We start from the raw sequence: 23264 nt of genomic DNA on the forward strand, positions 1-23264 counted from the left end.
AATCAATGAAAGTGAGCTAGGCTATAAAATATTGGATTGCTATGACACTTGCAGTGCTTTGGAAAAACTATTCAGCCTCCCCACTATTTTCACATTTTTCAGTCTCATTTTCTATATTTAAAATATATTGAAGTAGGGTTTTTGAAATAATCAAAAATAATCTCATTGTGCATCATGTCAAATCAAAAAAAAATTTAAAACCTGTTAACAGTTTACTAAAAATTAAAAAAAACTAATTTAGGAGGCTGGGAAAGTATTCATACCCTGTGTAATTATGATGCTAACTTTCCTCGGGCAATACTGTATATTACCAACTCACCCAATTTGTTGATGTAAAAAATGGAGGATCACACAAACAAATACCCACTCTCTCTGTAAGGTCCAATAGTATGGTAGATTTTCAACAGAGCAAATCAGAATGAAGACAAAAGAAGAAATGATAATAAAGAAGCACAAATCTGGGAAGGGGGGACAAGACCATCTCAAAGGCACTGAACATGCCTCAGAGCTCTGTGCAGTCCATCATGGAAAAAGGGGTAAAAATATGAAAGCACAGTTACACTGCCCAAGTCAGGCTGCCCCTCCAGACTTAGTTGCCAGAGATGACTGGTGCTTGTAAGAGAGGTGACTGTGACACCAGCAGTCACTATAAGGGAGCTGCAGAAGTCAGTGGCTGCAGCTGGAGATGAAGTTTATGCCTCCACAATTTCTAAGGCCTTGCATTAAAAAGATATTTATGGAAGAGTTGCAAGGAAGAAGCCCTGGCTAAAGAAAAGCATGCCCTTTGGAAACAGGTCAATTAGAAGATGCTGTAAAGATTTTGAAGAAGGTCTTGTGGTCGGATGAGAATACGGTGCCAGGTAACACCATCCTTACTGTAAAGTGTAGTAGTGGAGGTACATTACGCTATGGGAGTGCTTTTCAGCAGCAGGGACTGGAAATCTGGTCAGCATTGATGAGTAGATGAATGCTGCTAAATACAGAGAGACTCTGGATAAAAAACCTGCTAGCCTCTTCAAGAAAGCTTAAACTGGGGAGTAAGTTCGTTTTCAGCAGCACATTGCTGGAGCAACTATGGAGTAGCTTCAGATGAAAAAAATTGATGTCCTTGAGTGGCCCTGTCTGAATCCTGACCTTAACACAATTGAACATCTCTGACAACACCTCAAGGTTGCTGTCCACCACCGCTCCCCAACTAACCTGGCACAGCTTGAGCAATTTTACAAGGAGCAATGGACAAATCTTGTTCCATCACATTGTGCAAAGTAATAGAGGCTTATCCAAAAAGACTGTTGGCTGTAATAGCTGTGAAAGGAGGTTCAACTAAGTACTGAGCAGAGGGGGATGAATACTTTTGAACTGGTGACATTTCCGTTTTTCATGCTTTACAGTTTTCCTGTTTTTGGGCTCTACTGTTAAAAAAAAGGAGCATGTGATTCACAAATAAATTTCTCAGTTAAATTGATCAAAATCCCTGCTTGTAGTGCTCATTTATGTGAACAAAGGATTGGAGGCTGAGTACTTTTACAAGGCACTTTATCTTACTAGATTAAAAGATAACCCACAGCTGAGGAATTTAAATTTAAATGATAAATATATTTGCTGTTATTTAACAATAAATAACTTTGAGGCAAAAGATTATTGTCAGTAATCAGGACCAGTGTATCACCAGATCATTTTAAAACTCATATTTTCACTAAAGCCCTTTTCAGTACTCTGTTATCATTACCCAATCTTACCCACAGGTAAGTATATCATCAGGCTGTTTCTCCATTTATATAGTAAATAACTCAAATCAAGGACAATTAAGGATATAATAAAAATGGTAATGCACACATGCCAAGAATGAAAATAGACCTAATCTGTACTGGCCATTTCAAACTGTTTTAACAAGGAGAAGGGTGTGAGATCAGGGAGAGGTATGCTGATGCTCTAGGGCATGTTTCTATCAAGAAGGAGATGTATCTCTTGCAGATGATTAAGGTGGGTAAGTCCCCAGAGCCTAATGAGATCTATTCCAGAAAATTGACAGAGACAAGAGGGCAAGAGAGGAGATTGTTGGGGCCTTGACAAAAATCTCTATATCTTTTTTAGCCACAAATAAGGTCAGAGTGTGCTGAGAAATAGAGAATATTCATTTGTTTAAAAGGGGCAATAACAATAAACCAGAAAATTTAGGGATATGATCTTCTTGTGTCTGGCAAAGCATAGACTGGTCATGTCTTACAAACTTAATTGACTTTGTTAAGGCAGCAATGACAATTTATGAAGTTAAGGCAGAGGATGTTGGATTTTGCTAAAGATTTCAATAATGAGCCTTATGGTAGTTTTAAAGAAAAACAGCAGAACCCAGTCTAGCTCTGGTCTTGAATTTCTCTGTCCTGAACATTCACGAAATTTTGCTTTTTGTGTACATAATCATGTTTATTTTTAACTTGCTGTTTGTAATATCAGATATATTGAAATTAGATATAGATATAATGCTGCACTAAACTGGGAGACACTGTATGAAAGTAATACTTTGGTCGATCCTTACTAAGTAAATTATCTGGTTTATTCTAAGGTACAAGGTATAAGATGCAATACTACCTTCCAAGTGGAAAAGAAAATCTTGAGCTGAAATAGTCACTGAGCAGCGGCCTTTGTCTGGTTGTTCTTTAGACATTTGCAATAATATTGTTAAATAAATCACTCATTTCTCTCTATCTGTTGAGTCAGCAACAGTCAGAATTGTTACATTAAACGTACTGACAGAAATTTCACTGATTAGTTACTATTTATAATCTCATGAAATAACAAAGAAATTCTGTGTGAAAGCATGAGTGTGTTTGCATGTCCGCTATCTGTACCAATAATGCTGGGATTCTTAAACACAAGAGATTCCACAGATGCTGGTAAACCAGAGCAACACACATAAAATGCTGGAGGAACTCAGCAGGTCAGACAGAATCTATGGAAATGAATAAATTCTCTCGTGGTCCTCTCCTCTCTTATCAGATTCCTTCTTTTCCACAACTTTACCTCTTCCACTTACTACTTCCACGCTTCTTACTTCATCTGTCCTCCCTTATCCACCTGACTTCACCTATCACCTTCTTCGTCTCACCCGACCTTCTTATTCTGGCTTCTTCCCTCTTCCTTTCCAGCCCTAATGAAGTCTTGGCCTAAAACATCGACTGCTTATTTCTTTCCATAAATGCTGCCTGACTTTGGAGTTCCTCCAACATTGTGTGCATGTTGATATTGGGATTCTTGCTAACTACTGTGCTGCGACTTTAATGTGAGCAAAGTCATGGTTGCTGATTTTTCTAAATTTCTAAACATTAAAATGTATGTGAATTTGGGAAAACTGAAAACATTAGATGGAGTACTTCTACTTCATAGTAACGCATCTTATACTTTGCCCAAGGTGATAGGGAATAAAACGTTTATAGTTCTTGGCATTGGATGAGTGCAGCAGGCTTTAATTTGATTCAACCTTTTTGATAGCCTTAAATTCTTACTGCACTGACCTGGTGTCAGAAATGAGATTCTTCTTTTTGCTCTCCTAGGAGAGCCTGTTTATGATCCTGCTTTCGTGTTCTAATTGCTTCAGTCCCATCTTTCCTAAATATATCACAGTGCTATGCGGATCAAACGAAATGAAAAGCTAGTGACCGCGCATGGGGTTCTGCTGCCGTTTCTATTTCGCTGCGTTTTAAGATGCAGTTCTAACACGATTCTTCCTACTAACTGAAAACTGAAATCACTTCAATTATGTTATTATTTTGCACATAAATGTGCTTTTTATTGGTATAATCTGCTACATCCAATCCCGTGATCATTGTGAAACGTATGTTTTCAATTTGCATTGAATGTCATTTTACCACATTTAGTTCATTAATAAAATTACTAGAATTATAATATTGGCTTAATGAGAGGAGTAATTGGCTAAAATAGATGAGGAACATAGAACCTTGAGAGATTTGTGCACTCTGCTGCACCCAATCCAAATTCAATAAGAAGTCCAGCTAAGGAAACTCCCATTCTACGTGGTAAAAGCATTGCAGTGATAAATTTGTAGTTAAAAACATTTCTAACTTCCAGTCTTGAAAGCAATAAAAGAACTTCAGTCCTAAAGTAAGTTTAAAATTTTATCTGGATATATTTCTTCCCATGTAGTCAAGGCAGGTGCAAACATTTTATAACTTCATTGATATGATTTGTTTTACTTTAGCTCCAGGTAGTTAAATATTATTTACATTATAATTGTCTCAACACAATTAAGATTAAATTTTAAACATTCTACCTGTCATCTGATATGGAATCATAGAAATGTTTGGCACGTTCAAGTCCGTGCTAGGCAAAGATAGATTTTGGGTTAATCTGGATATGTGTCTCAGGAGAAAATTCTCAATGAAGGCAGGGATAATTAATGATCTGCACTATTACCTTCAATGTGCCAGTACACCCTTTGATGATCTGAAGAACAGAACGTTTAAAGAGCACCACCTCTTACCTTGCTCTAAACTCATGGTCTGCTGAATAGCGGCATTGCTTGTCCCCATGTGCACTTCTATGCTAACAACATCAGGTACTTAAAAGAACTGAAGAGTTACCAAACAAAATGCTATCTCTATAACATCCCCCAAGCCATTTGTAGGAGAAGCATCAAAATATCCCCAGTACTGGGGACAGAATTACACTCTTATTAGAAGTTTATACTATATATCTCTGACAGTAGACCTCATCATTCACATCTGCAACAGAATACTCCAAGATCCATCCTGGTGAAGATTGCAGGGTGAACAGATGAATGGATTCAAGCATGTTCTTGAAGTCTCCTTGATAAAGTATTACATCTCCATCGACTTATGAGAATCCTTGATCTATGACTGCTGATTTCTGCAAGTTTAGAAGGAATTAAATGAAGGAACGTTTGGGATGGCACCGACAACTTTAAGTCTGTTTGTTTGAAGTACACAGAAGCATAGCAGATGGAACACACCACCTCCCAAATAGTCCACCTGCCTACCCCATCTAGCAAATCTTGTCCCACTTTGGCATCATCAGTCACCTCCATGACCTTTCTACCATTGCATGGGTCATCACAGTGCTTGAATGAATATGATTCCAACAGAAGCTTGGACTATCTGCGTCAAAACATCTTGTTTGATTTGCAGCCCGTGAACCACATTACATATTTACTCTACCACCAGTGTATGACAGTTGCAGTGTGTACCATCTACAAAATCCAGTGCATTTATTCACACAAATCAGTGTGACAACATTGACCTCTGCACCCCAGAAGAATAAGGGCAGCAGGTCCATTAGAATAGATTCTAGATAGATTATTCTAATTTATCACGTGAACATTGAAATATACAGTGAACTGCATTATTTGCGTTGTCAGTGGGGATTGTGTCAGACAGCCTGCCACGCCACGCTTCTGGCACCAGCATAACATGCTCTCAACTCACTAACCCTAACTAGAGTGTGGGGAGAAACCCAGAGGAAACACACGCAGTCATGGGGAGAATGTTAAGCTCCTTACAGACAGCAGCAGGAATCGAACCCCGAGCGGTGATCGTTGGTACCATAAAGCCTTGCACTAACCACTACACTACTGTGCTGCCCAATACCTGCAGATTCCCTTGCAAGTTGGACACCATCCTAACTTGGAAATGTATGACTGTTCCTTCATTATTGCCGACTCTAAACCCTGGAACACTCTCCCCTCCAAAAAGAGGTGGTCTTTCACCAGAAGAACTGCAGTGGTTCAAGAAGTCAACTCACTACCACCTTATAGTTAAGGATGGGCAATAAATATTGGTTTTGTCTCTGATACCCAGATCCTGAGAATAACCTGACAATCTGCAGAGTAACGTACACACACAATGCTGGAGGAACTCGGCAGATCAGACACTGTCTATGGAGAGGAATAAAGAGTAGACATTGCAGGCCAAGACCCTTCATCAGGACTGGACTTACAGAACCTACAGAACTGGATTGGAAGCAAATCATCCTCAATTTTGAAGGACTACAAAGAGCTACTCTCTATTCTATCTACACCTAACTGTTGTTTTGTACAGTTCAACATGATCTGTCTGCTCCTGTATCTACCTCAGCAAACAAAAAATAAGTGTCCTGAATGTCTGCTTAACTGCCATATTTATCCATCGTGCAACCTTCATGGAGTTATGAACCACTCCTCTCCACTTCATAATATTCTACTATTTTAAATAATAGTTTTGATGAGGTAGAAAAGTTGGATTCAAGCCATGCAACAGAGTTGAAATCTGTTCTGAGTCTTGAGTGGAAAGCCCAAGTCTAATGGAATTTCAAATGTAAGTAGTGTAAGCCGCAGACTCGGGTTTAGATTAAGTTGCTAAACAAAAGAATGTGTCAATTATAGGAGATAGCTGGAGACTAGAAACAACTAGTGAATATAAAGTGCTTAAACAAAGCAGGCAATGTTTGAAGTATATATATATATGATTTTCTGGGGAAAGAAGTATAAAGGTTAAAAGGATAAAGGTTTCATTGCTTAAGTATTAGAAATACAGATGTGGAGCATTATAACTGAAAGCCAATTGCAAACAGATTGAGACCTGCAGTCAGAATTAAAGTAAATGAGTTTGAATAGAAGGAAAGTACAGGGACACGTCTGTCCTCAAACCAGCAGGATGTAGTTGTGTATATAAGCTACAGATCCAGCTCAACAAATACTGTTAAAGTGAAGGGGTGGGGTTAGGTCAAGATAAAGGTAAAACAAATTCTTCCTCTTAAAAAGGATCAAACATTCTAAACTTGATACTTCCATCCTTGCCTAGTAGTTAAAAACATTGTGGAGTTCTGTTACCCACCATAAATGACATGTAAAATTAAATAAAAAGCAAAAACTGAAAATGTTAGCAATTTGAAACAAGAAAAAAAAAGTGTTGGAGACACTCAGCAAAACACTGAAGAGATTTCAGTTAGTTTTCTTTTCCTTATTTGCTGAAATTTGTTCACATTTTATGTCTTAAGTTGCATTCCCCTTTTCCACAAGCCTATAATTTTAAGGCATTTGCTAAAACCCCCAAATGATTATTAACCTCACTCTATTTTTTGGTCTTGTGTTAACTAAATGTAAATGTTTCCACTTGTTTAACATGTGATACTCCCTAGCTATTAAATTAATTAATATATCAAGATTAATGGTTGAAAATTATCCTGAAATAGACATATTCTTTGGAAAAGGGTACTGCAGCTTTAAGTTATAAGAACTGCAAATCATAGAATCTTAGGTGCAGAAAGAATAACTCAACACCTGGAAACTCCTAACTTGGTGTCCATTTATCTAACTATAACTTTCCCAGGTCCCCAGCTATGGCTGGGGGGTTATTCGCTATTGAACGGGATTTCTTCTTTGAGCTGGGGCTCTATGATCCTGGTCTTCAGATCTGGGGAGGTGAAAACTTCGAAATATCCTATAAGGTAATATAAACATACAGACTAAATGTTTTCTTCAATGTAAAATGCATTTGATGATAAAAAAAGATATCAAAACTATTGGAATATTATTAGAGAGGCTTTTCAATGTTCACTCAATTCAGGATTATGTTACCATGCCAAAAATTAGCAAAAAATATTTTTGAACAATTTCTACTGTTAAAAACTTTTATGGAAAGTTTTATTTGTGGAAATTGCTCTATTCTGAAAACACTGAGTGAAATGTTTCACTCAATGCTCGAACACTCCTTGTAACATAATAACTGTAATAACTGAGAAATGAAGTCAAAGATGTTTATCCCCACCCAACAAATGTTTCTTTTGTTTCTTTCATGCCTTTACAGATCTGGCAATGTGGAGGAAAATTGCTGTTTGTACCGTGTTCTCGTGTTGGTCATATTTACCGCCTGCATGGGTGGGCAGGGAATCCACCACCTGCTTATGTTGGGTCCTCTCCAACATTAAAGGTATGTCTCTAATTACTTGCCCACCTATGGCAACAATATCCAGGTTCATTTTCTGCTGCTGTATGTGAGAGGCTTGTACATTCTCCCTGTAACTCTGTGTGTCTCCTTCAGTGATCTGCTTTCCTCCCACGTTCCAAAGATGTGCAGGTTAGGGCTAGTAAATTGTAGTCCTGCCTGTGTTGGTGCCCCCTCCAGGAGGACCACAATCTTGTAGGGTTTGGAGGGTTGCGTGCCTCAGTGACCCAGAGAGCTTTGTTGGCAAGAGGCAGGGCCTTGTGCTTGGGCTCTTGGTAGTGTCACATATACCAAACAGGTATATCAGGGTAGAGGCCAGGCTAAGAGTGGTTCAGGTGGTTCCAGGTTCGGGGGTTCAGCTCAGGGCTAACAACCATGACTGGTCAAAAATGAAATTGTTACAGAAACAACAATGAAGAATTCTTCTATATCTGTGTGCAATGGTGTGGACAGACGGAGATGGAGGACCTTCATTGCTGCCTTAAACACCAGCTGCATAATGGGCAGTAAATAAGTAAGAGTGTTGGTGCCAGGATCATGGTGACACCTGGGGTCTGGCCCCTATGCATCCTCCAGCAAGAACTTCAATGATTCAGTATTCAAATTTCTCTTCTATGATTACTGTAACATTGGCACTAGTTGCCAGTAGCTCTCTGTGTTACTTATTTTCTAGTCTTTTATGATTTATTTTATGTGAACTTTGAGTAATTTCTGCTGACCCTACAACAAAGACATTACATACCACAGTACCAAAGGGTCGGGTTGGTTAGTGGATAGACAGGAAATTCACTCTGTGCAGATTGTTATATTTACCAGGTGGTAGTGTAGTGGCATTTGCACTAGACGTAGAGGCGAGTGGTCCCAGGTCTGAATCTAGCCAGCTCTTTGCATGCTTTCCATCCATGCTGATTTGGGCATCGAGCTAGCAACTTGGCCTCATAAAAAAGAAGGCAAAAATGCTAAAGAAACGGCAAGGTTGCTGCTCAGTGCGCCACAGGGCACAGAAAGGAACAACAACATTGATATATTACAAGGTGAAGGAGGGAAATAAACTGCTGAAATGCAATCCTAGTGGCTTTGTGTACAGAGTGAAACACAAATAGCAAGAGCACAATATGAGACAGCTTTCGGGAGAGATTAGCAAGGGTCTTCAACCTGAAACAACTGTTTCTTTTCCACAGATGCTGCCTCACTTGCTGAGTTTTTCCAACATTTTTTGTTGTTATTAAGGCAAGTTATTGAGAGCTTCCGTCATCTAACCAGAAACATAGAATCTATATTGTGAGAGATGCAAATTCCAAGAATGTGCTGTGTATCTAAATAAAAATGGTGTTAATCAGAACTGTTGCTGTGCAAAAATGGTGACCTGCAGGGCTACTTCAGTGTAGATGTCAGCAGCAAGGTAGTTAGGGTAGTTTGGGTTAGAGACAGCTAAGAGCACATTCAATAAAAGGCATATTTCTAGATTTTTATATTTATAACATTTGTTGCATTTTCATGGACAGCTTATATGTCAATTTCTTTTTCTCTTTAAAGAGTTCATTTTGGATTTGTGCGGATTGTTGATCATTTTAAATCACTGGTGTTGGTCATGAACTTATTATGTCACCAATACTTTACAGAATTATGTTCGTGTTGTTGAAGTCTGGTGGGATGATTATGCAGACTATTTCTATGCAAGCCGTCCAGAAACAAAAGCCTTGGCTTATGGAGATATATCAGCACTGAAGAAGTTTCGGGAGGACCACCACTGCAAGAGTTTTAAATGGTTCATGGAAGAAATAGCTTATGATATTACAGAACACTATCCATTACCACCAAAAAATGTAGAATGGGGAGAGGTAAAGCTACTAATTCACTTGATAAATTTATGTTCTTACAAGTGTCAGGGAATGCACTATTGCCTGCAGTTTTATTATGGCTTTATTAAGATTAGCTGTATGAGTGGTTGCACTGCAGCCTGTTGAATGGAGTTGAATATAGTACTCCTGTACTTGGAGGTTAAGAGTGAAGACGCCAGATTTGTTCTGGAGAGACAATCATAATTGATGCTTTATTGGTCTTGTCCAATTCTCTCAGAGTGAGGAGCATACGTGGAGTGGCTGAGAACAGAATTAATTTGGCTGTGACGATAGCCTCTATTCACCCTACAGACTTTCATGGAAATTATAGAATCCACTTGGACCAGGCTTCAGTGTGATTTTGGCTTTATCAAGGAATGCAACATATGTGCAGTGAGGTCCAAATATCAAATTAATGATTATATCAATTGTTAAATCTAAATTGCCGGAATTTTAAAATATGAAACCATATGTTTACTGAGATAAACAAGCATTCAATGATAGAACATAGAACATTACAGCCTAGTACGTGCCCTTTGGCCGCCAATGTTGTTCTGACCTATTAACCTACTCGAAAATCATCTAACCCTTCCTTCCAACAAAGTCCTCCATTTTTCATCCATGTGTCCATCTAGGAATTTCTAAAATGCTCCTAATCTGTCTGCCTCCTCCACCAACACCTCTGGCAGGGTGTACTACATATCCACCATTCCCTGTGTAAAAAATGTTACATCTGACATCTGTTCCTATACTTTCTTTCAATTCTGTTAAAATTATGCCCCCTGGTGTCAGCTGTTTCCTCCCTGGGAAGAAGTCTCTGGCTATTCACTCAATCTTGTACACATTGTAGAACCTTAGACTAGACCTGGATCGATAATGACACAGCTTTTACCTCACCAGCTTTATGGTGCATTCACCTTTCATTTCAGATCAGAGGACATGAAACAGATTACTGCATTGACAGCATGGGCCACACCAATGGTGGGTTTGTCGAGCTGGGGCCTTGCCATCGAATGGGAGGAAATCAGGTAATCTTTCTGTCAGATTCACAACAAGAAGTAAAAGATTGAGAAATTCAGAGTAACCAAAGCAGCAAGCAGGGCTCAGCAAGAAATCTATAGTTTTAGTAAAAAGCCAGATCAGACTTGCATTTCAGTTTAGCATTGGCTTTGCAGATGATTTAATGATTCAAGAAGGTGGCTGAATGCCATTGTAACATGGTTGAGATTCAACATGTAGATGCTGGAAATCTGAGACAAAGCAAAATGAAATGCAAATTCTCAGCAGGTCAAGTGATATCTGTGGAGTGAAAAGCAGAATTTGTTTTGGGTCAGGGAGCTTCCATTAGAACTGGGATTTTAATCAGTTCTGATGAAGGTTCAGTGACCACCTGTTGTTTCTTTCTCCACAGATGCTGCCTGATCTGCTTCTTAGCATTTTCTATATTACTGCAACATGCAGGCTGCTTTGCAAGGTTATGCTTAATTGAGTGCAGATGGATCACAAGTGGCCTGCCCTTCTCTTACTCTGTTTGACAGCAAGTTTTTTTTAAAGAAAATAGACTAGTTTCAACTCTTGAATCATTAGAAATCTCCACAACTAAATGAAAGGTTCAAGGTAAGATCTTGTGCTATCAGAAGAAAGCTAGGAACTAGATATGAAGGAAAACTGCAAAACAACGGACACTGAGAGAGCCCTTTATGAATTCTGTATTTCTGTCATGTTTGTCAGTGCCTAGTGACACAATTGTCCCATCCAACAGGAACACAGCATGCCATCTACTTTGGTTCACTGCACACCTTTTCAATTATTACCAGCTTCTGTAACATTACAGTCTCACTATTATTCTTGCCAATTTCTCTGCCCTTAATTCATTTTAAACTGATAGTACTTCTATCTAACCATCCAAGCTGGTGCAATTCTGTCCACTTTCCCCATCTTTAAAATCACCATCCCCATTATAATATTGCTAGGTTCTCTTACTCCCACTTAGATGCTCTCTGCCTTGATCAGGTTTTAATTCCTGTTTCCGAATCTTTCAATGGCCTTGCTCATCCTATCTGCATAACTATCTATAGCCCTTAGAGCTGTAGGCCCTGTACTTTCACTTCCCCAGTTTCAATTGCTCCACTGTTAGTAGCTGTGCCGTCAGATACTAACGCATTAATCTTAAGAATTCCTTCCCCAAAACATCTCAGACTCTATTAAGCAAAAAGCCCACATCTTTAATCAATCTTTTGGTTAGCTATCCTATTATCCTCCCACATGATTAAATTTATTAGAAACCATTCATGTCATTCACACTGTGATGGCTGACTGGATTAAAGCTCATGTTTAAATGCATGTTGCTGTTGAGCATGTTCTATTTTCATCTCAGAACACCAGTTCCACTTTTGTTCTCGTGGCCAGCCCCACTATTGCCTTCAAATTTTTCTTTCTTGTGCCCTTCATTACCATCCCTAGTCACTGATTTCACTCAGTGACCCCTGTGTGTCACTCTCTTCTGCAGTGCTCATTTAAGTCATCCTGACTATGTACTTTGTGTATAATTCTTGTTTTTAAAACCTCTCGCTTTGCAATCTGAGGTAGTTAGCTGCTTCAGACAGGCTTCAATTGTACCAGTGCCTAAGAAGAATGTGGTAACCTAACTCAGTAGCTATGGTCCAGGTGCACTTGTGTCCACTATGACGAAGTGCTTTGAGAAGTTGCCTGAGAAGTGACTTGGATCCACTCCAATTTGCCTACTGCCACAGCAGGTCAACTGTAGATGCCATTTAATTGGTCCTTCACTTAATTGTGGAACATCTGGACAGCAAAGATGCATACAACAGGATGCTCTGCATTGACTACAGCTCAGCATTCAATACCATCATCACCTCAAAAGTAATCAGTAAGCTTCAAGTCCTAGGACTCAGTACCTCCTTGTGCAGTTGGATCCTCAATTTCCTCACTTGCAGATCCCTGTCATTTTGGATTGGCAACAACATCTCCTCCACAATCTCCATCAGCAGAGGTGCACTACAAGGCTGTGTGCTTAGCCCCCTGCTCTTCTCACTTTATACTCATGACTGTGTGGCTAAGCACAGCTCCAATGCCATATTTAAGTTTGCTGACGCCAACCCTGTCATTGGCCGACTCAAAGATGATGACAGATCAGCGTACAGGAGAGAGATCGAAAATCTGGCTGAGTAGTGCCACGACAACAACAGCCTCTCACTCAATGTCAGCAAGGCCAAGGATATGATTATTGACTTGAGGAGGTTTCCAGAGGTACATGCACCAGTCCTCCTTGGAGGATCAGAGGTTGAGACAGTCAGCAACTTTAAACTCCTCTGTGTTATCATTTCAGAGGATCTGTCCTGGGTCCAGCAAGTAAGTGCCATTGTGAATAAGGCATGGCAGTGCCTCTACTTCCTTGGAAGTTTACAAAGATTTGGCATGACATCTAAAACTTCAACAAACTTCTATAGATGTGTGGTGGAGAATGTATTGACTCATTAACATCACAGTGTATTATGGTAACACTAATGCCGTTGAATGGATAATCCTACAAAAAGTAGTGGATACAGCCCAGTCTATCATGGGTAAAGCCCTCCCCACCATTGAGCATATCTATGTGGAGTGCTGTCGCAGGAAAGCAGCACCTGTCATCAATGACCCCCGTCATCCTGGTCATACTGTCTTCTCACTGCTGCCATCAGGAAGAAGATACAGGGGCCTCAGGGTGCACACCATCAGGTTCAGGAACAGTTATTGCCCCTCAACCATCAGGTTTTTGAACCTGAGGGGATAACTTCACTCAACTTCACTTGCCCCGACACTGAACTGTTCCCAAAACCTTGGCTCCATTTCAAGGACTCTTCATCTCAGATTCTCAATATTTATTGCTTATTTATTATTATTTCTTCTTTTCTCTTTCTTCTTGCATTTGCACAGTTTGTATTTTTTGTTTTGTTTTGCAGACTGGTTGTTGTCCATTCTGTTGGATGCAGTCTTTCACTGATTGTATTATGGTTCTTGGATTTACTGAGTATGCCCACAAGAAAAGGAATCTCAGGGTTGGATATGTTGACATATACGTACTTTGTTAATAAATTTACTTTGAACTTTGAAGAATGTCTGCCAGCAACTGCAATCATCACTTTGCAAAATATAAGCAAGAATGGAGTTGAAGAAATGTAGGGCCAATTTATCTGACACATGGATTCAAGCCCACAGAATGTGATCAAGCTCCAACCTTTGCAGTCAGGAGAATCAAACCACAGGCTGTTGGTTTAAGGGGCAAATTCTCTTAAATGTAAGATGTTAAGTCTGATGCAGTTCTTTCTTTTGACCAGCTCAAGGCCTGTTCTGCAAAGTAATAACATCTTTTCAACACATGTAAAATGCTAGAGGTCGGCAGGTCAGGCAGCATCTATGGAAGGAAATAAATACTCAAGTTTCAAGCTGAACGCCTTCAAAAGGACTGTTTCTCGGCCTGAAACAATGACTGGTTCATTCCTCCATAGACGCTGCCTGACCTGCTGAGTTCTTCCAGCATTTTGTGTGCATTGCTCTGGTGTTACTAGCACTTATTTCACCACTTTGCTGATTAGGTTCAGAAACACTTTTCAAATAAACTTTTAAGCTTAACATATTGGAAACCAAGAAATGTTCTTCTAACTGCGAAGTTTCAAAAGTCATTGTTTTATAGTAATGAGAAAAGTACTTGAAAGCCTCATAAACTGAACATTATCTTTCAGCTGTTCCGAATCAATGAAGCCAATCAATTAATGCAGTACGATCAATGCTTGTCCAGAGGAGCTGATGGCTCGAAGGTTATGATTACACACTGTAGTATGAATATGTATAAGGAGTGGCAGTATATGAAGGTAAGGTCAATGTTATTACCACCACTTTGTTGTAAGATTGAACAGACTAGGGCTGTCATCCATAAAAGCAGCAAAGCTAATGCGCAGCCAGATTGGGGTCCTTGAGGTTAAAAGAAATAAAAGAGTAGGTAGAACATCACTGTCTCTACTTGTAAGAGAGTCTGAACCAAGAGCCATGATGACCACTTAAGTTCAAGTTTATTGTCATTCAAATATACACAGGGTCAAAAATGACCTGGAGCTCAGGATGGCTGGTGTTTACAGGATTCCCTATGGATGCAGAACAGCGTATATCGGCCAGATAGGGTGCATGATGGAAACCTGCATCAAGGAGCTTGGGAGGTGTATCTGTTTGGGTACCCGGAGAAATCGACAGAAGCAGAACATTGCTTTCACAGTGGCCATAAGATTGACTTTGACAGCACAAAACTACTGTTGCACCAATGAGTTTTGGGACTGATGAAGGGAAAGAAGTCATTTAAATAAAGCTAGAGAAAAAGAATTTTAACAAAGACAAAGGTCATACTCTAAGTAAGAACTGAAATTCAATTGTAAACAAAGTGGGTCAGACAATTTGATGAAGACTAACCAATCAGGAGGGACTGACGACAGGGGAATATACACCACCAGACTAGACATGCCTAGGCTTCACCCCTGATAAAGACGGCAGTGTTTGTCATCAAAACTTCGATTAAAATTGATACCTGTACCTGGCTGGAAACTGGAGAAGAGTTTATTTGTGGAGAAAGCTATTATTTCTCTGTTCTTTTGTTTTACTTGTTTGTTACTTTGGAACTTTAATCTTTTTACTTTAAGTAAAGTAAATTTATTTATTTAATAATAAATTTTTTTATTTATAATTTATTATATAACTGGAGAAACTCCATAATATAGATGTCACTACAATACGTAATTCACCCTTTCGGTAAAGCAGAGAAAGGTTTGTTCAGATAAAGGTTATGGGTTAAGGGTAAATGGTGAAATGTTTAAGGAGAACATAAGGGTGTGAGAGAGTGGAGCAAGCTGCCAGCACAAGTGGTGAATGCGGGTCCGATTTCAGCACTTAGGAGAAATTTGGATAGGTATATTGATGGGAGGGGCATGGAGAGGTATGGTCTGGTTGCAGGTCGATGGGACTACTTCGGCATTAACTAGATGGACTGAAGAACCTGTTTCTCTGGTGTAGTGCTCTGTGACTCTAAAGTACAATGATCTTCTTCAGCCAGAAAATGCAACGGTGTGATGTTTACTTTCACAAGGTGCAGCCAAGGTGAAAAGCAAAGGCGGATTGCAGGGAAAGCTAGAGGAGGGAGTAGAAGGGTGTGCTGATGGTTAGGAAGAAAATTAAGCAAGAGGTGGCTTGTATGAAGTGGAAGATGTGACAATATTTTGTGTTTACAAAGTTCAGCTGTAGTTTTCACCTCAAAATGCAAAATGATTTTTAATTTGTAAGTTATGATGAGCTATAAAATACTTAACATTTGTTTTTTTTTAATATAAGTGTATATTTATTAAAATCACTGAGAGCTGTTGAAAAATGAACTGAAATCACTACATTACTGTGGAGAAACTCATAATAAAGATGTCACTGCAGTACATGATTAACCCTATGCTGAAGGACTGAGAGGTTTGTTCTGTGTTAAATGTTAAAACAGCAACTCAGTAATGCTTTAAATGTTTTAAAGTCCATGCCACCTTTAACATTTGAGGCCTTCTGTCATTAAGTTACATTTTTCCTTCACTTTGCATACCTATACTGAATTCACATATTTATTCCCCTTCCTAGTTGCTTCTATTCTCACAAATTGGGGTCTCTCTATTCTTTCTCTCCTCCCCAAGAACCAACATTTTATTTCCCCCTAAAATCTTGGACTAATGCCCCTTTCTTCACAAATGGTCTGAATGAACTACAGGAAACTATCTTCTATCCCAACACAGACTAATCACCAAATAATTTCCACCTCCACATTCTTTCCTCTTGTTCCACATCATTTTAGCCTATCCTCCCCTGTTCTTCACCATCCCCATCTGCCTCAGCTTTCAATTCTAAGCCCACTACTAGCTTGAGTTGAACTTTGTGTAGTTTTATCATTACAGTTAAAACATCACTGACAATGGCACATTTTGAAGATACATGTGACCATATAACCATATAACAATTACAGCACAGAAACAGGCCATCTCGGCCCTTCTAGTCCATGCCGAACGCTTAATCTCACCTAGTCCCACCTACCTGCACTCAGCCCTTTCCTGTCCCTCCATTCCTTTCCTGTCCATATACCTATCCAATTTTTTTTAAATGACAAAATTGAACCTGCCTCTACCACTTCTACTGGAAGCTCGTTCCACACTGCTATCACTCTCTGAGTAAAGAAGTTCCCCCTTGTGTTACCCCTAAACTTTAGCCCCCTAACTCTCAACTCATGTCCTCTTGTTTGAATCTCCCCTGCTGTCAATGGAAAAAGCCTATCCACTTCAACTCTATCTATCCCCCTCATAATTTTAAATACCTCTATCAAGTCCCCCCTCAACCTTCTACACTTCAAAGAATAAAGACCTAACTTGTTCAACCTAACTTGACAAGAATTTATTGTTTCATTAAGTGGTTATGATTGTAGCAAGAGTGAAGAGTCAACTATTTTGTACTGATAATAGTCCCATTAATATGTTAATCACTTACAAGATTATTGTTTAGTTGGAGGAGAGGCAATGTGGTTAGCTGTTATATACTGTTTTTAGGTCTGTTCGCTGTGCCGTATGAAGTGGGTGATCATGGTCTTTCCATAATTGCACTTGGCAAATCTTTCAACAGAACTGATTTTCCATTGTCGTCTTCCGGGTAATGTCTTTTCAAGACGGGTGACCCCAACCACTATCAGTTCTCCTCAGAGATTGTCTGCCTGGCATCAGTGACCCACATAACCAGGACTTTTGATGTGCATCAGCTGCTCATACGACCATCTACCATCTGCTCCCATGGCTTCACGTAACCCTGATCAGAGAGCTAAGCAGGGTACTACACCTTTCCCAGGGGTGACCTTTCGGCTAACAGAGGGATAGAACACCTCCTTTGGTAGAGATGTATCTCCACACCACCATACAAAAGTCTGTGCATGACTGAAAACACAAGAAGCAGGAGTACGCCACCATCATTCAATATAATCATGGCTGATCTGCGCTAGGCCTCATCTTTCCTCTGTGTCAGTTCCATGGAGTCCCAAGTTTTCCCAATCCTTCAAAACTTAATCTGCATTCTCTTTAAACGCTTCACTGTTCTAGCCTCCAAAATCCTCAAGGAAGAGAATTCTAGAGATTTACCATCTTCTGAGAAGGTATTACTCTACTGTATACTTCAAATTAAATGACTGCTCCATTATCTTGTAAGTGCGTCCCCTCATTTGAGACTCCAAATAGAAGAAATATCTGAACACTGATTTCCTTAGTAGAAACATCTCAACATCTAATTTATCATGCTCCCATATTTTTCCTATAAAAGAAGCAACTGGGAATGGGTAGATTCAATAAAGGTATGAAATGTAAAGGTTAAAATGCAACCTAATTAAGAGAATTTTACTCAGATTTTGTATGTTTAATTTAGATCACCCCTTATTAAACTGAACTAAAGAGAATGCACATCTAACTTTTTGAACCACTGCTGATTAAGGCAATCTTTCTTCTCAGGAATTAGTAAATCTTCTGCAGACTTACTCAATGGTATTTTAACCTTTTTTAAGGACAAGGGGATCAAAATTGGACACGTGCAGCCCACCCACTCCCTGTACAATTTTAACAATACGGTAATTTTAAAATCCAGTACTATTGTAGTAAAGGTCATTGCACTATTTGCTTCTTAATGACTTGGTGCACCTTCCTGCTAACTGCATGTTTCATGTCCAAGAACACATAATTCCCTTATGCACCATCATTTGGGTATTACTCTGCTTTTTGATTTCCCCCTATTGACGTGCCTGATCTCACACTTTAATAAGTGCTACACACTACATTTGCTAAGTGTTACACACTCAGCTTACCTAATTTAACAAAAGTTTCATTACACCCTCGTTCATATAACAATAAACTAATCTGAACCTGAATCCAATCACTCTAAATATCCACTGCAACTGTTTTTTTTTGCCTATTTCTGTCATAAGCAGATTCAGATAGCTTCCACTCTGCCCCTTCTCCAAATTATGAATTTGGAGAGTAAAGGGCCAAAGATTGGCTCTTAAAGGTGAAATATTTAAGGGGAACCTCAGGGGGAAAGCTAACTCACTCAGAGGATGGTGTGAGTGTGGAATAGGATGCCAGTGGAAGTAGTGAATGCAGGTTCAATTGCAACTTTGAGGTAAGTTGGGATAAGTATACGGTTGGGTTGGTTATAGTGGGCTGTGATCTGGATGCAGGTAGGTGGTATTAGACAGAAAAACAGGTCGGCCTGAGCTAGTTGGGCTCTTTCTGTGCTGTAGTGCTCTATGACTTTCTAACTGATCCTTGGGGTACTCTCAACCATTACGTCTTTCCAGACTGCAAAGGACCCCTTTGTACCAAATTCATCTTCTAAATAATAACCTCTCAGTGCCAACCAGTGAAGTATCTCCATTCTTTCCTTTCAGACACTGCATAGATTCACACACATTCCAACGGGCAAGTGCTTAGATCGCTCCGAAGTGCTTCACCAAGTTTTCATCTCAGATTGTGATTCTGCAAAGACCTCGCAAAAGTGGGAGATGAATAACCTGCTGGCGGTGTGATCTGTCATGTAAATGTACAAGATGAAAATTATCTGTATATTGCTGCAAAAAACTGTACAGCTTAGTGTGTAAATATTTTTGACACTTTCATTTCAATGAAGGATCTAGAAAAATTGTGATTATGTAATAGTCAAAATTATGTAATTACAAATCACAGTATAATTTTTTAATACCTTGAAAGTTCTTAGATGTTTACAACTTATTTTGCTGTTATCTTGACAAACTTTACCTTAGTAATAAGGTGCAATCCAATTCTTTGGGGGATAACACTCAGGGGCGCTCAACGTTGGTTGCTTTTCCTCAATAGATTTGTTTCAGTAGGTACATTGTAATTAGGGTCATCTAATTTCCCCAGTTAGACCAGAGCTGGATTTTAAGTTCTAAACTATCCAGTATATACATCACAGGTAGCCCAAGGTTTTCATTAAAATGTGTTTTTTATCCAGTAACTATTGTCTCTGATATTGAGGGTGGTCATCTGTGAGGTTCCAAGGGCTCTTGTTTGGTTATTTTGAAACTTTGCTATTGGTGGAGGGGGGAGTTGGTGATGGTGTTCTTTGCCCATATCAATTTGATTCTAACAATGTCTGTTGCCAAAAGGAAAAGGTGCTATTAATGCTGCAGACATTGATCATTATAAATAAACATTACATTCCTTTTAACGATAAGTACAGAAATAGGATGTGGTAAAAATCATTCTAAACCTTGTGAATTTGTACAATCCCCTTGGGTCCAGTGTCTCCAATACTCGCTCCATACCAGATGGTCAATTGAACTTGGCAATCTTTAAACTCTTTGTCAAAAAGATGAAAAAATTCTGATTTTCATCATTGTTTTAGAAATGATCTCAAAAATCCTTTTCCAAGATTTCAGCTAGTTTACGTTTGGATCTTTGCTACTTTAGCCTCTTTAAGCAGTAAAGCTTGCTTGATACCTATTTATTAAAAGAATGAATATTTATCTTAAAATGTTTGTGTTTTATACTAATTGATAATCTAGCTCTACCATTTTTTAAACATCTTGAATTTGTTGCTCAAATTCTCTTTCCATAGATGACCCATTCCTCCATACAGTTTTATATAAAAATGATGCCAAGTATGTCATTCGGGAAATTAGCTGGTCTTGAAAAACTCTGTGCCATATGAAATATATTTTTCTACAATGTACTTGAATGTTGGTAGGAATAAAGGTATTTAACTTTATACTATAATGTCATGGCTGCAGCAGTTGATCATAAAATATAAGTTATTTTTCTTTCCATACGCACTTCCGGATAAAAAACTCTAATTACTTAAGGTTGTTGTACTATTTAAGTTGAGCACTTTGCTGCAATAGACCTTTCTGTAAATGATTGCAGAGGAGGTTCAAAATTCATCAGCCAAAACACTCCCTTTATAACTTGAATCTATTGCGCAAGTTTTCTTTTGGTTATGCGCAACTGTTGACAGACTGTAAATATTCCCACAAATGGCGATTCCTGTACATACTGTAAAATAGGACTTACTTTAGCGGGCTAAAATTTGGGATGGAAAAGATATCCAACTTTTCAAATTTCGAATGGTTGTTTGTTCTGCTGTATATTTGTTCTGAAGTTGTCATCAAGCCAAATAAAAACAACTACAACATATTTAAACAGTCTTTGCCAATGTTCAGTGTGTTCATAGTTTTCAACCATAAGTACAAGATAGTGACGAACAAATTCAGTAAGAAAATTTGGGACAAACTTGCTCATGCCAAGAGTGGTGAAAAAAGTGGGTAGTAAGTGAGAGGAATTTTATAAATTCTAGTAAGCTAGTAAGTAAAAAAATATATAATAAATTTGATATTCTCTAGATGCAGGAAATCCAGAGTAACATGCATAAAATGCTGGAAGAACTCAAGCAAGTCAGGGAACATCTCTACAGAGGAGTAAAGAGCTGGTATTTCAGGCCAAAACTCTTCATCAGGACTGGAAAAGAAGGGGGAAGAGGCCAGGATAATGAAAGGATAATGAAAGAATTAGAAGGGTGGGAGGAAAGTTGTGCAAATTGTCAATCAGAAGAATTGAATAGCTTAATTCTGTTGCTCGTATTCTATATAGTTTGTGTACAGTTTTCTTAACGCTATTTATTGAGATACAGTGCAGAATACGTCCAGCAATCCCCCAATTTAACCCTAGCCTAATCATGGGACAATTTCCTATGACCAATTAATTTATCAACTGATGCATCTTTTAGACTGTGAGAGGAAACCGAAGCACCCGGAGGAGACCCACACGGTCATAGGCAGAATGTACAAATGTACTGCGGTGGGAGTTGAACCTGGGTTGCAGGTACAGCAAAGCTATGCTACCTGTGCCACAGGTGAAGCCTGGAGAGAGGAATGTACTGTGAGTGAGTGGAGTAGAAGGAATGAAGTGAGAAACTGGGAGGTGAAAAGGGCAGAGGGCTGAAGAAGGAGGAATCTGATAGGAGGGGAGAGTGAGCCACAGGAGAAAGGGAAGGAGGAGGGGCATCTGATAGAGGTGAGGAGCAGAGAAGGCACAAGAAGGAGACCAGGTGTGGAAATGGAAAAAGAGAGCGAGAAGAAGTTACCATAAGTTGGAGAAATTTATGTTCATACTGTCAGGTTGGACACTACCCTGAAAGAATATGTGGTGGTAGTGCTCTTTTTTTCCATTTGTAGTCATCCAGGTTAACTGCAATGCAAAGTGATCAACACAATTGAAAAAACATGCATGTGGGTTTGGTTTTTCTCTTCCAAAGAATTTGGTCTGCTCCCTTCACCTACGTAATCTCGATTCCACTCCCCCGCCCCCCCCCCCCAGTCCCACTCTGCAAACAACAAAGTTATGGCAGAGGCTCTGAGAATTTTATTTTCGGTAACATCCCAGTTTGGTAATAACGGTTGAGTATCGTTTATCCAAAATGCCTGGGGCCAGAAGAGTTTTGGATTTTGGAATATATAATGAATAGCTTGGGATCACCACCATTTCTGACTGTATTTATGCGCTACCAGTGAACAGTCTTACACTTGTTCATCACACATATGTATTTAACAGTAAAAATTATTACATAACATTAATAGTGAAAATATAATGTGTGCAGGGTAACAAAACCGGCACTGTAACATCAGGAGAATACCTGAATCGAACAATAAACAACGGCAAGCTTTTAGTCTCCACCTACGATGCCATGTTTTGATTAAAGGGTTACAGCACACTTCTTGTGTTTTACTTTTTTTTAGGTTTAATGTAAGGTATATAAAAAAATTAGCATTGGAGATTTCTTCTGGTGTTAGATTTTCACCAGCAGCAATCTTCACAAACTTACCAATGCCTCATGATCATCAGACGCTTTAACATTCTTTAAAGCTTTAAAAATGTAATACCATGCCTTTGCTTAATTTCTGCAACCAGTCTGAATGTTCACAATTGCCTTCAATTTTCACTTCGTCATGATAGATCTTTGCTTGTTTCACCATCAGCATACCGTTAGTGGCACATGTTCACTGCTGACAAATGCATTCTTTCAATACACGGTCGAGATCTTTAACTTCTGCTTTTTGCAGTGTTTTTTTTTTCTTTTTTTCAATATCTCTGTTCATTACGTATGTGAGGTCATTTCTCTGAACTGTCTGTGATGTGCATTGCCAGGGAATCTTCCCAGCATCATGTAGAATTTTACATTTGTGTGACGTCATGACAGTGCTCGAAAAAAAATTCGGAATTCAGCTAAAGGGTACTCAACTTGTAGCATGAGGGGGATTGTTTTTATGCAGTTAATTACGACCTGGAAAGTACAGTTTAATTAGCTGGTGGAAGAATATTCAATATTTTTCTTTGAGACTGTTTGGTTCAGTTTCTAT

General features: G+C 39.0%; 1 protein-coding gene across 2 annotated transcripts in view; it reads left to right on the forward strand.

The window, feature by feature from the left end:
* The window catches only part of galnt7 (UDP-N-acetyl-alpha-D-galactosamine: polypeptide N-acetylgalactosaminyltransferase 7), a 134205-nt gene extending 113159 nt beyond the window's left edge, over positions 1–21046 (forward strand). For both annotated transcript variants that reach the window (XM_059974279.1, XM_059974278.1), the window contains exons 7-12: positions 7341–7458; positions 7818–7940; positions 9578–9796; positions 10726–10824; positions 14539–14667; positions 19281–21046. In XM_059974279.1, the coding sequence (XP_059830262.1) occupies positions 7341–7458; positions 7818–7940; positions 9578–9796; positions 10726–10824; positions 14539–14667; positions 19281–19418 (826 nt within the window). In that variant the 3' untranslated portion in view covers positions 19419–21046. The remainder of the gene's footprint in view (positions 1–7340; positions 7459–7817; positions 7941–9577; positions 9797–10725; positions 10825–14538; positions 14668–19280) is intronic.
* Positions 21047–23264: the final 2218 nt, after the last annotated feature.

Source organism: Hypanus sabinus, chromosome 7, assembly GCF_030144855.1.
Source record: "Hypanus sabinus isolate sHypSab1 chromosome 7, sHypSab1.hap1, whole genome shotgun sequence".
Lineage (NCBI taxonomy): Eukaryota > Metazoa > Chordata > Chondrichthyes > Myliobatiformes > Dasyatidae > Hypanus > Hypanus sabinus.